Source organism: Lissotriton vulgaris, chromosome 10 (genome assembly GCF_964263255.1).
Source record: "Lissotriton vulgaris chromosome 10, aLisVul1.2, whole genome shotgun sequence".
Lineage (NCBI taxonomy): Eukaryota > Metazoa > Chordata > Amphibia > Caudata > Salamandridae > Lissotriton > Lissotriton vulgaris.
The window spans coordinates 411,805,319-411,821,267 of record NC_141698.1 but is presented as its reverse complement, the minus strand read 5'-3'; the positions used below and the strand labels follow the sequence as shown (position 1 = coordinate 411,821,267).

At 47.7% G+C, this 15,949-nt stretch overlaps 1 protein-coding gene across 1 annotated transcript in view; it reads left to right on the top strand.

Annotated features, from left to right (window-relative positions):
* The window catches only part of ALG1 (ALG1 chitobiosyldiphosphodolichol beta-mannosyltransferase), a 442,794-nt gene that overhangs the window by 56,460 nt on the left and 370,385 nt on the right, over positions 1-15,949 (top strand). The window contains exon 3 of the mRNA XM_086941231.1: positions 750-853. Within this exon, the coding sequence (XP_086797357.1) occupies positions 750-853 (104 nt within the window). The remainder of the gene's footprint in view (positions 1-749; positions 854-15,949) is intronic.

The following is a 15,949-nucleotide window of genomic DNA, read 5'->3' as shown; positions in this document are numbered from 1 at the left end:
TCACCTTAGAAATTACATTTAAAAGAGCAATTACCTTTATCTCCCTGGTGCTGCAGTTTTAAACTTGTATCGTTGTTTTTAAATTCCGATTATTTTTTTGAGTGTTTTGTTTGCCTGACCTGGACTTATTTTAGTTTATAAGTTTCAAGAGAACACATTTTCTGAAGAGCTATTGTTACAAATAAGTAGCATTAACTTTTTAGTGAATTCATATTCTTGTGAGTAGCATACATACATGCATAGTGACTGCATATAAAGGTCACTAGTTCCTTTAGGTCTACCCTATTCTAGCCTTTGGCATTAATGCCATTGACACTTTCTCTAGTTGTTACAGGTCATTGTAAATCATTTTTTTATTAATATAGTTTTCTGTTTCTTACTTGCATTACTTATTTTCATGTTTGCCCTTACTCACCCGCCACAACTTTGGTGGCCTATTCCCAATAGGGGCCTCTCCCCCACAGCTTCTACAAAACTCATAATCGCTTACACGTTTGGAGAAGCTCCTTTCTAGACAAGCCTCTACCAAGTGTGTGCCCTCTGCTCAGTAGTTGGGGTTGCAACCTGTGGAAGCTATGGTGACGCTAGATACTTGAATCAGACTTTCTGCCCTGGGCCTGTTTGAATAGACCTGTCACATTATTAAAGGTAAGTAATGTATCGGTCTCTCGTAATAAACCTGAAAGTTCAAAATCTTCACACTCGAGAAAGCCTTATAGTCTGTTAGAGTTTTTTGTGCTTCTTTTCAGTGGGTCCTCGGATTTTCCAGTATTTTTCAAAAGTAGTCGTGCAGGCAGTGCAGCTCTTTACTGTGCTGATGAAGATTGATGCATCATCCCATCTTCTGCTTCAGGTATGTTATCTTTTTCATTTGTAATATGCGGAGCATGTTATTGTTTACTGCAATTCTTACTAGGCATGTAATGGTGTGTTTTTGTATTCAAATGTTATATAAGTATTTAGAGAAATATGAACATGTTGATGTGGTTACATTTAGCACCTGTGACTTGGGACATTGTCCTTCCTTGCTCTTTCTGGGTAATAGTTCTGGTGGAGTTTGGTATTTCATTGTTTATTTCTCATCCCAGACTCTCCTCTACTAAGTCATTGCCATGTACAAACATAACCACACATGACAATTTGCTCGCTGTTCCTCTGAATAATGGCTGTAGAAAACTCGAACCACAAGTTGCTATACCTAGAAGAACTCAAACGTCTGCATCTGTTTTATACTCCGTACCATCACATAATAGCCTTCACGCATCCTTTCACCTCCAAGGCCCCTGATTACTCGCCCCTAAACCCCAAATCCACCATGCCGGACCCATTCCCTATATACATTTTTTTTGTTTTTGTTTTAATGTTCATGTTTTTATGCTAAAGTCTGAGTGGTCAGATGAAAAATTAAAGCATTTGATTAAAAGTGCTTTGGATGTGTTACCATTCCATATTCTTAGGAGTCTGTCAGTATGCCTCTCCCAATGGGAATTCGGGTGTAGGGTATGTTCTAACTCAGATAATGTACCGGAGAAGACCTCTTCAACAACTATCATCATTAAACCAAGACTAAATACATAGGGCATATCGCATAGACTAGCCTGGCACAAACCTTTATAAAGTTGAGATAGGTTTTCTAATAATATTTGTAGCGGGCGTTTGAACCCGCTTTTGGCTGGCCACCAAGCTGCTGGAAAGCACAGCCCACCCTGCATCTATACACGTCCAGCGTTATTCACCATTTAGTTGTCATTCTTGTTTTGCTATTTTGCAAGGCAAAAACCTAACGTGGCATTTTGTATCTATAAAAAAAGTGTTCTTTGTATGCATGGAGTTTCTTTCTCCCTAAACACCTTAATTTTTTCACTGAGCGAGGGATGGAACTTACTATGAAGACTAAATTAGGTGCTCCATCTGATTCGTTTCCGCCCCAAATCTTCCAGGAGATTGCAGGTATAGTAACTCCATCCTTTACCACCCTATTCAACAACATTCTCAACATGGATATGTTCCCATTAGACTGGAAAAAAGCATAAATTCCATCGCTGTTAAAGAAACCCACATTGGACCCGAATGAAGAGAACTACTACCGGCTCATCTGTCGTCTTCCTCTAACCGCAAACATCTTAGAGAAACATGTACATTTCGCTATCTCAGAATATCTTGAACATGATGAGTTACTGGCTGGAGCCTGGTGTGGCTTCAGAAAGTCTCATAGTACTGAGACAGCATTAGGGAAGCCTTAGAGGAGATACAGAACATCATGGATAACAGTGGCAAGGCTGCGGTGGTCCTTTTGGCCCTGTCCACAGCCTTTTATAGTTTGAGGCACGTTATCCTGAAGCAGAGATGAATGGAAATATGAATTGTTGAATTGACATACAATCTCGTATGCTCCTTCTTTTCGGATAGAGAGCAATTTGCAGCACTGGGAGATTTTATTTCCACCCCTTTTTCCTTGCTGTGAAGTGTCCGGCAAGGGTCATCGCTCAGCCCAAACCTATTTAACATTTATGTTGGTCCGCTTGTAAAACTTATTAGATCTTTTGGTTTCTCAACCATCTCCTATGCTAATGACACACACATTGTTGTGTCTATCACTAGTAACATTGAGGAGGTGGTACAGCATTTCAATAGCTTTGTGCAAGCAGTGATTAGTTGGATGAGTAGGCACTGCCTTAAATTGAACTACGAAAAAAACGAGGTACTCTTATTTGGCAGGGACACCTCATAATGGAATGATTCTTGGTGGTCAAAGTCCTTGTGTCCTTTACCTATCCCTGTCCCTAAAGTAAGAAACCTGGGTATAATCTGATTCCGTTACCAAGGCCCTGGTGGAGCTCCACTGCCTTACTATAAATAAGAGTTGTTTGGAAGACACTCTGTGCACCACACAAAGCCCTCCATAATACTGGTCCATCCTACTTAAAGATTAAATTTGTTGGTATAATCCGGGAAGATGTCTTAGGTCAGCAACCTCTAAAACGGTTATAGTACCTAGAGTTTACACTGCCTCATGGGGTGGCAAAAGTATGAGATACTCCACTTGCAAACTTTGGAACCAGCTACCTGCGCACCTCATAGCCCAGCAGGATTTAATGACCTTTAGGACACATCGGAGACAAGGTTATTTTGATCTTTCTAGGAAGATGTTGGATTCCACGTAGTATGGTATATCCCTGTTTTGCCGAAGCTAATGCCAAGACTCCCATGGGCTAACATTTCGCTTTAAATGTTAAGGACTGCTAGCAGTATGTCTTACCTGGAACTGCCATATTTAATATTCTCCTGAGCTGTACGCAACGCCTCCAGAAGGCCCGCCATGCACATGGTGGTCCAGCTGGTACTGCAAAGCTTGCAATCCTGTGGCTGGTGTATGCTGTAATCTTTTCTATTTATTTATAGTTACTAAGGATTCTCTTTTCTTGTATATGTTATTTTTCCCTTTTTAACTGTTGGCTCAGCTTTCCTGAACTGAAGTGGTGGCCATGCACACATCAAGTATAAGAAGGATGATTGCTTAGCTTTCGTCAGGAACAATTATGATAGTCCATTGGGTAACTATTATACAATTCAGTGATAGATTAGTGTGATGCATATAATTAAATTAAATGAGCTTAAATATCGCTTTTTAGGTCTCGTCTAAGCGCGCGGAAGCATGTTCTCGCCAGAGACCTTTTGTCGCGTGTCTGCTTTCCAGGAGACAATCCTGGCCGCGCGCATCTCCTTGGAGGCGATTTGAAACTGGCACGCGCACAAGTACGAGCGCTCAATTGACTTTGTTGCAAGTTTCTTGCAATGCGCGTTTAGAGTGCGGCAATGCACGTTTAGAGTGCGGTTAAACGTGTAACTTTCAGTTTCTTTTAAGCAGCGTGTTTCATGGCATGATCAAAAATGCAGTGAATGTAAGCGAAGCCTACATGCAGGTGGTCGCTTTATTTAGGCTCACAGGAGCTAAGCAACTACTGTCAAAGACACCTTTCTTTCTCAAACGTTTGTAGTTCTTTGGCGGTTGAAATTTTCAATTTTAGCGGGAAATTTGAGTATTTCTTTTATTTTGAACTAAGTCTATTTTTTTGAATTGTCAGCCGTATATTCGAATCTTATGACAACTAGACATTGAGGTAGGTGCATGGCACGTTTAACAAACTAGTGTTGGTCTCTGTTGTACTTCACTTTATTCACTTGCGAAACCAGGACTAGGATGTTGGAGGAATTGCATTGGAACAGACCACCGAGTTGAAAGTTGGTTACTTGAATTAATTGACAGGCTGCAGGTTACGAGTTCTGATCCTCTCCCTCTATTTTACGTACTTCAGAAGGTCGGTACATTGGGTATAAAAATGGAAAATAGTAGCACCAGTTATACTAGACGAGGGCTGTATAAAATACACACTATTATTTGCATGTGTCTGGCGCTGCAGCTTGGAGCCTACGTGACTAAAAATAGAGTGCTCCTCTTTCCCCTCTGCACTAATGATCGAAAATGCTTCATTTCGTAAGGTGTTCACACGCATGCGCATACACAGAGACACACAGACACACACACACACGAGCGCCCATGCACGCACGCACCCACACATACAGAGAACCCACCCCCGCCGTCGCATACACACACACGCGCGCACACACACACACACACGTGCACCGAGCATAATTATTTTTAATCACTTTTGTTGAGAAAATTCTTTAATTGCATGGGCAGGGTGCCTCAAAACACGAGAGCCACGAGACGGCAAGCAGGGGGCAACTGTACACCAAACAAATGGCTATGCGCTTCAGCACGTGCGTCTGTGCACGTAACACGCACACAGGTGCATCAAATAGTCTATCCAAGACCAGCCAATATCAAGTATAGACCATAAACTGCGTAAAGTAGCATCTGTTATTTACAGCGCTTAGAAAACAGCACAAGTGTGGTATATAGTGCTATGCAAAACAAGGAGTTATAATTGTCTCTAAATGCATTGGTCTACTCCAAACGTACAGGCCACTCTGCGAAATAACCAACCTCTAAAACATGCCAAAAATACCAGCCACCCACCAATCCCAGAACCGAGGCGAAGCTATTGGCAATGTAAATGACAATGCCATTTATTGATGATTTAAAAAAATAAATGTCATGAGCAATGCCAATAGCTCTACCTTTAATGATGCCGAGACCATTGCATTGTAAATGCTTGTTTAGATATTTTAGTTGTGTGACCCAGGGCCTTTGACCACTCTTGTTATACCCATCCATTCCAAACACTCATGACATGTAAGGTCTTGAAGGTGCTGTCATTTGTTTACTACCTAGGTGCTTTATGAATTGTATGGATCCTAAAAGGATAATCAACCTCTTCTTTCGCCAACTCTCTAGGATTCACATTTACCTTTGCTTTTTCCTTTATCACAGCCATAAACATTCAACAAATCGGCGAATTTCCACCTTCATACTCTGAAAATAATATGACATCATCTACCAAAAGAGCATCTTAGAGCAGTAGTGCATTCACTGGTCTAATCGAGACTGGACTTAGGCTGTTCAGGCTGGAGTTTCCATTACCCAGCTGAACCCTCTGAAAGGGGCCCTAAAAGTGGCAGCCAAGCTCATGTATTCTGCCACAAAAAACACAACACAACCATTCTCCGGAATGTACACATGTTCCTTATTCCAGCAGGAGGGTAATGCACATTGTGCTACTTAACAAGGCTATTTACCACAAAAATCCACCCTAGTTTGTGGAAGGTCCGACCATATCAATAGATCAAAATGATTTGGAAATAAAGACTTATTTCGACTATAAATCAAAAACCTCCTTCACTAGTAAACAATACGAGCTGTCTCATTGACATGGACCTCTGTTGATCCTAAGAAACAAACTCCATTCACTGTTTTCAGGAAACATCTCAAAGCACGCCTTTTGAAACTATTCTTCACATAACATCACCTCCAACTGAACTCTGTCACCCAGAGGACACATCTTTCACACTGAAAATGTGTTTGCGTGCTTCTTTATCTTGTTGTTTATAACCTAAATTATGTCACCCATTACCTGGCAACTAACAGCAACACATGTCATGAAGCACTTTATAATTGTGCATTTAAATAAATGGTGGTGAGGACAATCGGAAGGGCTGCAGGGCATACTGTTGGCACCCCAAGGTGCTGAAGGGATCTGGCATGCAGAAGGCCAGAATGGTGGTACAAGGTGGCACAAATGGGAGATGGCCTCAACCACGCAGCCTAAACTATGCGTGGCTAAAACAACTCAAGCGGAACCATGCACGTGTAATCCGCGCATATGCCTTTACAGCGCATATGCATGGTTTTAGACGTTAGTGGTTGTAGGCGCTCCAGACTCTGAGTGAATGGGCGTGGGATGGGAGGTGTTGCAGACTTGGAGGGACTTCTTGCCCGGACGAGGAACGGCTTAGTAAGTACGATTTCTAGGATGGTTGGGGTCAGGGAGGTTTTTAGGGCTCAGGGTGGGTGGTTAGCGTACTTTATAGGGCTGAGAGGCTGGTTTTAGGGATCAGGGTGAGAGACTGGCTAGTTTGCATGGTTGTGCTTTAAGGCTTCAGGACGGGGGCGTCCGGATAGTTTTTACAGCTTGGGGGAAGGTTTTAGGGCTCGGGGGAGGGGGGCCGGGGTGTTTTTAGGGCTGGGGTGGGGTTCGTTTTGAGGACTGGGGCCACTTGTAGGATTCAGGGCAGGGGACTGTGGTGTTTTTAGGGCAGGGGTCAGGATCCTACTCGTGGGCAGGGGGCTGGGTGTTGAGGTTCAGGGCGGGAGCTAGGGTATAACCTTAACCACGGATATGTCTTTACTAATTATGCCAATACAACAGAATCCGTTGTAAAGGCATGCATGGTTAAGGCACGGTTATTGTTAAGACTGCGTTGTTCAGCCAGGCATTGTTGGTAATTGTGTGAATCGGCACAAATGGTCTGCTGAGTTGTAATAGGGGCACAATAAGGACGGAGGGCCTCGTAGAGGGGCAGAGAGGCACACAACAGATGTAAAGGGGCAAGGCAGGGAGGTATACGTGATGTAGAGGTAGAGCAGATGTGCTCAGAAGGGCTGTGGGGTGCCGAGGCACATAGGGGGAAGCAGGGGGCACACACAGGGACTTCAGGGTGAGTGGTGGTCATGCATAGGGGCTGCAGGGGGAGGAACTCAAAAGGGAGATGCAGGGAAAGCAGTAGACCCACAGGAGTTCAGAAGGCATGGATACACACAGAGAAGGGAACCAGGGTGGGGCATGGTAGCATAGAGAGGGTAAAACAGGTAGATGCCGAGGTCACACATGGGAGGTGCATGAGTGAGGTTGCATGGAATAGAAAGGGCAGCAGGGAGTGTAGAGGGACAAGAACACATGATGTGCAGAGGGTGGGTGCACCGAGTGAATCTAGGGTTAGTGGAGGGCACACACTTGCCATGCAGGACCTTTTGTGGGGTGGAGTGGAGTGTTTCTTGTAGCAGCCCTGCAAGTGCTAGAGCAAGATAGGCACATACCAGCACACCTACTGGTGTATTTTCACACAGTCAATGTCATGCATTCGCTCACCCTCCTCATATATCCCAGAAAGAACAATCCTAGTCTAATATACCCATCACCATTTCTCTACTCAACCTATCTTATATGCCAATGTAGGAGAGTAGGGTCTGCTTTCCTATGGTCACCCCACTTTATTCTTTTTGCTTCACTGGTTTTCGACTTAATGTGGCTGTGGGCCTGCTAATCAGACCCACAGCCCTGCTGTTCTCTCTCTAAATTCACAAACATGTACTTTAGGTTCATCACCAATTGGGTATTGGGTCACCTTATCAGCCCCTGTACAGTGTACTATAGGTACCCAGGGCATAGGTGCATCAAAGGCCTACCAGGGGCTGCAGCATATCTTTTGCCACCCCTGGCTGGCCATCTAAACTGACACAACTGGCTGATCACTCAGCTGGGGCAAGTTGGTGTAATCACCCCTTGCTTAGATATAGTATACCTATGTCTTAACCTATATCTGGACACATATGCACCTATAAGTCACTCCTATGGCAGGCCTTAACAATCCTGGAGGCAGAGTGCTTGGTTTTATGTGAGATGGTGCTCTAGCATGAGCTGAGCCTGTCTGCAGCTTTCGGAACCATGTCCTTATAGCTGTTCTGGGATATTGCCATACAATATCCTCTTAAATGTATTATGAACCTCCCGATTAAATGCTAACTATGGTTTGGCTTTATCAAAACATGTCATGTAAGGTGTCATATGCTTTGGAATACTGCCCCCTTGCCAGTCCTGGCGAAGGGGGTAGCATTCCACCCTTCTAGAGGGAGAAGACATGTTACTTTCCTTAAACGCGGTTACATTTAACCAGAGCCTCAGCATCACAAAATGGATGCTGCTGCCACAGACACAAGTCTGGCCTCTTGCTGCTGACCGAAACTCTGACAGGGGAGGCCTGGACAAAAGGTTTCCTGTCACAGGGAGGTGCTAGCACCACCGAGACAGGAGACAGGAGATAGTGGATTGGGGCAGGGAGGGCTGAATGAAACTAGACACTGCCTGGGGCACACAAGGTTTCCCATGCAAAGTCCAGTTCAAACCGGTGCTGGGGCACTTCAGCCCCAGCTCTGGCGCGAAACTGGACAAAGGGAAAGGGGTGTAATCACCCCCTTCCTGGGTCCCACCCATAGGAGGGACCTAGCAGGAGATCCAGCCCCTTGATTTGGAATAAAGGTAGGAGCTGTGCCATTCGACATCAGATCATCCTGACTGAAACTTTGATATGAAACTCTGGACCCTTCGACATCCTACTCGACGTAGGAGACTGAAGAATCTCCCTTGTGGTCAAGGAGTGACCACCCTGCACAAGCAGGCACCATCAGCGCTCAAAGGTTTTCTTTGTTGTTGCTCCCCCCGGAGCTCGAACGACAGAGACTGACAAGACCTGGACTCCCAGTCTTCCAACAGCCGATCCACAGTCCCAGAAAAGCTGAGACCCGTGGAGGCGACGTGAGATGTGGGACCGACCATCTTGGAAAGCCAGAGAAGTGCTTCCTGTGCAGCTCCCAAGACATCCTCGAAGCTGTGCATTGGGGATTGAGAAGCCCCAGCCCTGAGCAGCTTTTGCACCGAAGATCACCTCTCCACACCCACCGAGTGCTGCGTGGGGCCCTTTTGCGTTTTCCTGCTCGACGCGTTGTCCGGTCACTTGCCCGTTGGCTAGTTGCCTGTGTGACGACGAACCTTCGAATTTTCACTGCTGGTCTGGTTGCTCCAGACTGGCCCTTGCTCCCCTGAAAAGGAGCAGCCCATCAGACCTTGCTGGTCTGTTCCAGAAGCCATCTCCAATCCCTGCGTGGGTTGCATTTGCAAGGCCTGTTGACTCAGATTCGAGAACCGACACCGCCGACAGCGAGAGCCTTCGTGGGACAGTCCGTGTCCACCTCCTGGTCGCCGTCGATCCTTCCTGGTCCACTTGGCAGCGGAGACAGACTTCACGACATCACCTGATCGCAACCCGACATCGCCTGGTTCCTTCCTGGTTCCATCCTGGTCACTGGCTAGTGACCCAGACTCTGTCCTCTCTGCTTTCAGGTACTCTACATCTTCGATCCACCCTTGGATCCAACCGGACTCTCTCCTGGTCGCCTGCAGCATCTTTTCCTCCAGGCTCCATAGAACTCCACGACGAAACCTGACGCACTTTGACACCTATGCACCCGCTTCCTTTGGGTGAGGTAACGAGAGTACTCCGGTGCTCCTGTAGTGGTTTACACCTTTTAGTGTCCTAGTTTAAAGTGATTAAGTTCTAGTCCAGTCGGAAGTCTCCCAAAACAGTAACTTTCTAACTTTTACGCACCATTGACTTCTATTGGTAAACGCGTGTGCCTATAGACACTGCACCTGCATCCTGTGGGCCTCCCCTGACCTAACCTTCGTTAGTCCAGTGTAGCCCCAGCGATTCCCAAGGCCCTGGGCCTTACCATTGTTCGTGACGTGGTTCTTATACCACTATTTTAGTATATGGTTTGAGTGGCCACCAGAGCCTATCCATATTTGTGCAACTTTTGTATGTTATATGCAGTTCTTTGTTTAACGCTTGTGCTCCTGTCCTCATGAAGAGTACAGGGGATTATTCTAGTAATAAATACATATATTTTATAATATATAACTTTTGTGGTGTCCTTTCATTTGATGTTAAAAGGATGGCATATGGTAAAACAGCTGGCTTTACATGCCCTCTTGAGTTTAGCCTAAGACTGCTTTTGTCCATGCTACCAATAGGATAACTGGTCTATAAGGTTGACTTACAACCAATCACCATAAGGGTCGTTTGGACTGGTGCAAGGTGCTCACTAGAATAGTGATCATCATATACCCGGCCAACTTCTCACATCCAACATACCAAAAATTAAATGTCCACACAATCCACTTCATGACCCATCATACCACCATCCAGTCAACATCATGTGTCCTCCTATGTACAATCTTTACTTCCTTACGAAGTAAGGTCCACATTTGTTGCATCACTTCTTCCCTTGTGTTTGTAGCCACCCTATGGTATACTATTTTTTGTTCTTGTTAATCTTAAGTGCAAGGGCTACCTTACACTGTTCCCTTCTCATTTCTGATAGAGTCGTAGCTGAAACTGTGTAAACATGTTTGGAGTCTACAGTGTCCTAATGAACAGAGAACACTACCATCCCTTATAAGCATGTCTCGCCATACACCGACTCTTCTGTACACTTGAGCTAAAAAATATCCATTGCATTTTGAGTCCCCTTTTGTCTCCTGTGTTCCATATACCAGTGTTCCCACACATTTACCAATTCTATGGTGTATTTCAGAACAACGTGGTAGTTTGGTGGTAAGCCCCCATTTTGCACTTTTCTAAAACTTTTTCAGCTCTCATCTACCATCCCTGATTTATGTTATAAGAACTATATACGGGGAGTAAGGTTGTGCCCTTGCTCCCGAAGTCTGTCCATCGTTGTTGTGATCTAGGCTGCCATTTTGAGTCGGCTGGAATATTGTAACTCCCTTTTTCTAGGCTTGGCTACAGGCCTTATGAAAAAGCTGCAAAGGGTCAAAAATGCTGCGGCCCAGCTGACATTTGGGCTCGCGCGTTTTTCTTCTACCTCAAATTCACTGATCTCCCTCCACTGGCTGCTTGTGGAGGAAAGAATAGTCTTCGTTGTTCTGCCCTGTCTTTAAAGCTGCACATCACATGGGACCCTGTTATTTGAGGAAGAAATGAACGAACTATGCACCAGCTTGCTCGCCATGTTCATGGGAGGAGGCTTTTCTCCTTGGTATTCCAAGAGTCAAGTGACCTTGTTCCGGCCGGAAAGACGTGTTCAATGATGGCAGCTAAACTCTGGAACAATCTCCCTATGACTGTCCGCACAATTCCTTCACTGTTGTACTTTAGGAAAGGCTTGAAGACCTGGCCTTTCAGAGGCTAATCCATCTTTGCTCCTGAGTTTGCTGTACTCCACCAGCTGTGCCAGGCGCTGGGACACCTGAATCGGTATTTGGATACTTTATAAATGATATAACATAGCATACCAACATAGTCTTCATGGAACACCCAGCAGTGGATGATTCCACGTTTCTTATTTTAAATTGGTTACATTGTATCACAAAGTCCACTATAATGATTTGTTGTAATGCTTTTTTACTGCCTCAAGGCAGTCCTAAATTGACGAAACGTGTCATAACGTGTAGTGTTAATTCCGTAATACTATTTGCGCAAGATACCCGGTCTGGTGCAGCGTAGGTTGTTAGATGTCCTTTTACGATTGTCCTGAAGCTGGCGACACACCCAATGTGGTTGAGTGTTTGTTGAAAGACAACTAATTCTATGTTACATGATGTACCGTACCAGTGGAGTTCCAAGATTCCCAAAAGTGTCATATTGCACTGAAGTGTGTAGGTTTGATTGAAACCCATCTTGTTAAGGTTTTCAAGAGTTGCAGTATGGGAGTGGTTGAAAGACACCTATGCCTCTCACGTTTTACAGAAAATCAGCCAGGGAAGTGTATTTTCCCCATTGACCTATATTGAGGCTGAGACATGTTTAGGCAGGAGCCAAATAAATAAAAGTTAGTTTGGCTTCAAAAATTGCGAGTCTTTTGTCTGAATTGTGTGTGTAGTTGTGTGTGTGTTGGATTGTGCGGTCGAAAGACCCCAATCACTGCAATACTTAACAGAAAATACAGTGTATGTGCCGCTGACAGACGGCCAAGGCAAAGAGTTATGAGAATGTTGGTTAGAGCATTGTTGTTTGTATTTTTTTCATTTTCATTGGGTCATGTTGGTCTGGCCTACCGCCATGGTCTGTTGGTGGAGTAGCATATGATTATGTGTTTTCAATGTTTGTGTTGTGTAAAGGGAGTGATGATAGGAATATTAATGCCTGTGCAGGTATAGCTCATTGTGATTTCTGGCAGTGCCCCAGGTTTTAGGAAGATGTTTGATCTGGTTTCTATTTTCTTTTCTGGTTATCTTTATCTGTCGTAAGGAACGGTTTGGAAGTTTGCATGCTTCCTCTGGTTTCTATTTTGTGGTTCCGTTATCTTGGTCTGTGTTGGACAGGCCACATGAAGGGCCGCTCTCCCCCGGCCCAACCAGGCCCGAGCCCGGTCACGCAAGTACCACACACCACCATTGCACGTCCTCCGTCCCCTCAGGGACCCCTGCCCTCGAGCATGTCGACCTCGTGGGTCCGATCCACTGCCGGCCCACGCGCCCATCCTGGGGCGCCATCTTGGACACTCCACCACGAGGCCGCCTGGCCCCCGATCGACCTCAACCCTGGGCCTGGCCCGGCCTCAGACATCCCGGCACCACCATCCACCCAGGAGGTGAGCGGGCTACTTGGCAAGTCAATGGGAGAAAGAGGTGTCGATGGCTCTCCCCCGCCAAGTGCCGCTCGCCCATCGCCTCCCCGGGCGCTAGCTCCACCCCCCTGCTGGGTGTCTGGACTCCCTCATCCCGGACCTCCCGACCTCCAAGTGCGAGGGTCCGGACATCAAAGCACACCAGCCCTATAACTGGGGCAGCTCCAGAGCAGGAAGGCAGTTGTATCTTGGAGTCGAGAGACGTAAAGAGGAACTCATCCTTGACGGACTACTGGCGCTGCCGTAGCTCTGTCTTGTGCACCATCGTCCTGCCTGTTGGCGCTGCCACAGCCTTCGCAACCTTCATATCCTTCATCGTCGTCGGGACCTGCTGGCGTGGCCACGGACCGTTGTAACCGTCATCTTCACCGGGACCTGCAGGCTCCGCCGCGGACCGTCATTTTTCCTTCGTCCATCTCGGGACCTGCTGGCTCCGCCGCGGCCCGATCATCTAGAACGCCGAGCTCGAGGATTGAGAGCTATTTTCCACTCATTGGTAACAAAGACTGTCCCGCTACCCCTTTCCTAAGCCAGAGACTAGAACCGAGGGGACCCCTGAGTCCAGACCTCCTTGTATCACATCATCGTAACCTAAGAATTGCATATAAAGTCTTGTTAACCTTCAACCTTGTGTGGTGTCCGTCTGTGGGGGGGAAGTTACTTACCTGTACAGTCGTTGGAGACGGCTCTCCCCGGAGACCTCTCCCCGTAGTCTCGGCCGACCCTCCCGGTCCGTCTAACATTGGTGGCCAGCGGCGCGATCCGAATCACCGCATAAACGTACAGAAAGTAGCTCACCCCACGACGAAATCACAATGACAACCAAAGAAAGCGGATCAACCGAGAAGTTCCAAATGGAGAAACTGGAGGAGTACAGCCATCGTGAATTAAAACAATTCTGCATCGAACTGGGTATCGCTACCACCGGACTAAGCACCAAAGACGATTTTAAGCATGCCCTAGAATCTTGGGCAGAGACCGGGGCTGCCGGAACCCCCGATCAAAGCACCGCAGAAAAAACCACCACGGCCCCTGAAGGGCAAAGAACGGGTCTCTCGCAAGACGAGATCCAGGAAAGAGAAAGAACCCGACTACACGAGCTAGAAATGGCCCGACTCAAGATGGACGTTGAACTCAAGTTGGCCGAACAAAAAATCAACTTAGAGCACCTGCGTCTCCGAGAGGAAAGAGAGGAGAAACAGAGACAAAGGGAGCTCGAGGAAAAGAAACTGGCGTACGAACACGAACGGAACCTAGCCGAGATCAACCTGCGCAAACAGAATAAAGAAGTAGGGGTGCCCGAGCGACCCCACACCTCAGGGGCCACAGACAAAAAGGTACACATCCCCAAGGATGTTGTCCGAGAATATTTCCGAGAGGACGACATCCAGCAATGGTTTAAGGCCTATGAAATCGCTATGACTGCACACCGGATCGATAGAAGCGACTGGGGAGCCGGTCTATGGGGGAGATTCCTCAATGAGGGCCGCGATACCCTGCTACAGCTCCCGGACCACCAGATGACCTCCTATGACCATATGAAAGCGGCACTCCTCACCCGCTATGGCCTCACACCCGAGATGTACCGTCAGAGGTTCCGAGACTGCACCCGCATCCCGGGTACAACTTGGGTGGACTATGTAACGTACTTTAGCCGAGCCTTCGAGGGCTGGATCAGAGGAAGCAACGTCACGACCTACGAACAACTGTTCAATCTGATGGTATGGGAGCATCTGTCGAACAATTGCTTCATTGAGCTCCGCCAGCACCTCCTCGACAGTAAGTTAACGGATCCCCGGCAGCTCGCGGCCGAAGCTGACCGGTGGGAGATCACCAGAGTGGGCCGGAATGGGTCCTACGAACAGAACCGGAACAACAATGGTCAGCACCGACCAAGAGGAGGAGGAGGGGGCCAAGGACGAGGAAGAGACAACGCTCCGGTCGCCCCCACTACCAGCACCACCCCCCCGGCCAACCGGGGCGGCACCCCGGCGCGACCGGGGTACAGAGCCAATGTCACGTGTCACCGATGCCAACGAGTAGGCCACTATGCAAACGACCCAAACTGCCCGCAATACCAGAGCCCAAGACCCCGCCAAGTGGCCGCTGCGGCCCTAGGGGAGGAACAGATCTCCGAGGAACAGGAAGAATACGAACAAGAGCATCAAGAGTGGGAGCCAGCCGCCATGGCTCTAGCATGCTTAGGGGGGAAAGACATGGTCCCGCGGGTCCCCCTACCCGCTAACACCCAGAAGTACAGCCAATGGGTGAGCATCAATGGACGCCGGGCCGAAGCCCTTCGTGACACCGGGGCCAGCGTAACAGCCGTCCGCTGTCACCTGGTGACCCCAGAACAGTATCTACCGAACATTCTCTGCCCTGTACGATCAGCCGATAACTCGGAAAGTCTGTGTCGGATGGCCTGCGTCCCTTTCGAATGGGGAGGGGTCTCCGGCATGTTGAAAGTAACAGTCCGAGACGATGCCCCCGTAGACTGCCTCCTTGGAAATGACCTCGAAAGCTCTCCGTGGGCCGCCGTGGAGCGAAGAGAACACCTAGGAATGTTAGGCGTCCCGGACTGGGCGTGCGTCACCACCCGGTCCATGGCCGCCCGTGCCAACCACCGCCCAGAAGAACCCGAATGGCCGGCGCCACCGCCTCCGGTCGCCCCCGCCGAAACCACCGACCATGACATCCCCCCCGAACCAGCTCAACCTTCCGACCTCGCTAACCTCGACCAGTGGCCTCAAGAGGGGGGGCCCACGCAAGAACAATTTCGCCAAGAACAGAAGACCTGTCCCTCCCTCGAGGGACTCCGCCAGCAAGCGCTCGCCCAGAGCGCAGGGGATACCTCCGGAACTCATTGGGTCTACTGGGACAATGATCTGCTGTACAGCGAGCAAAGAATCGCCGAGCTGGGGGCCAACCGAGTATTAGTGGTACCCCTCCGTTTTAGAGACTTCCTGCTAAACCTGGCCCTCGATGTCCCCCTAGCAGGACACCTGGGACAAGATAAAACCTACAGTCGCCTAGTGACCCACTTCTTCTGGCCCAAAATGAGGA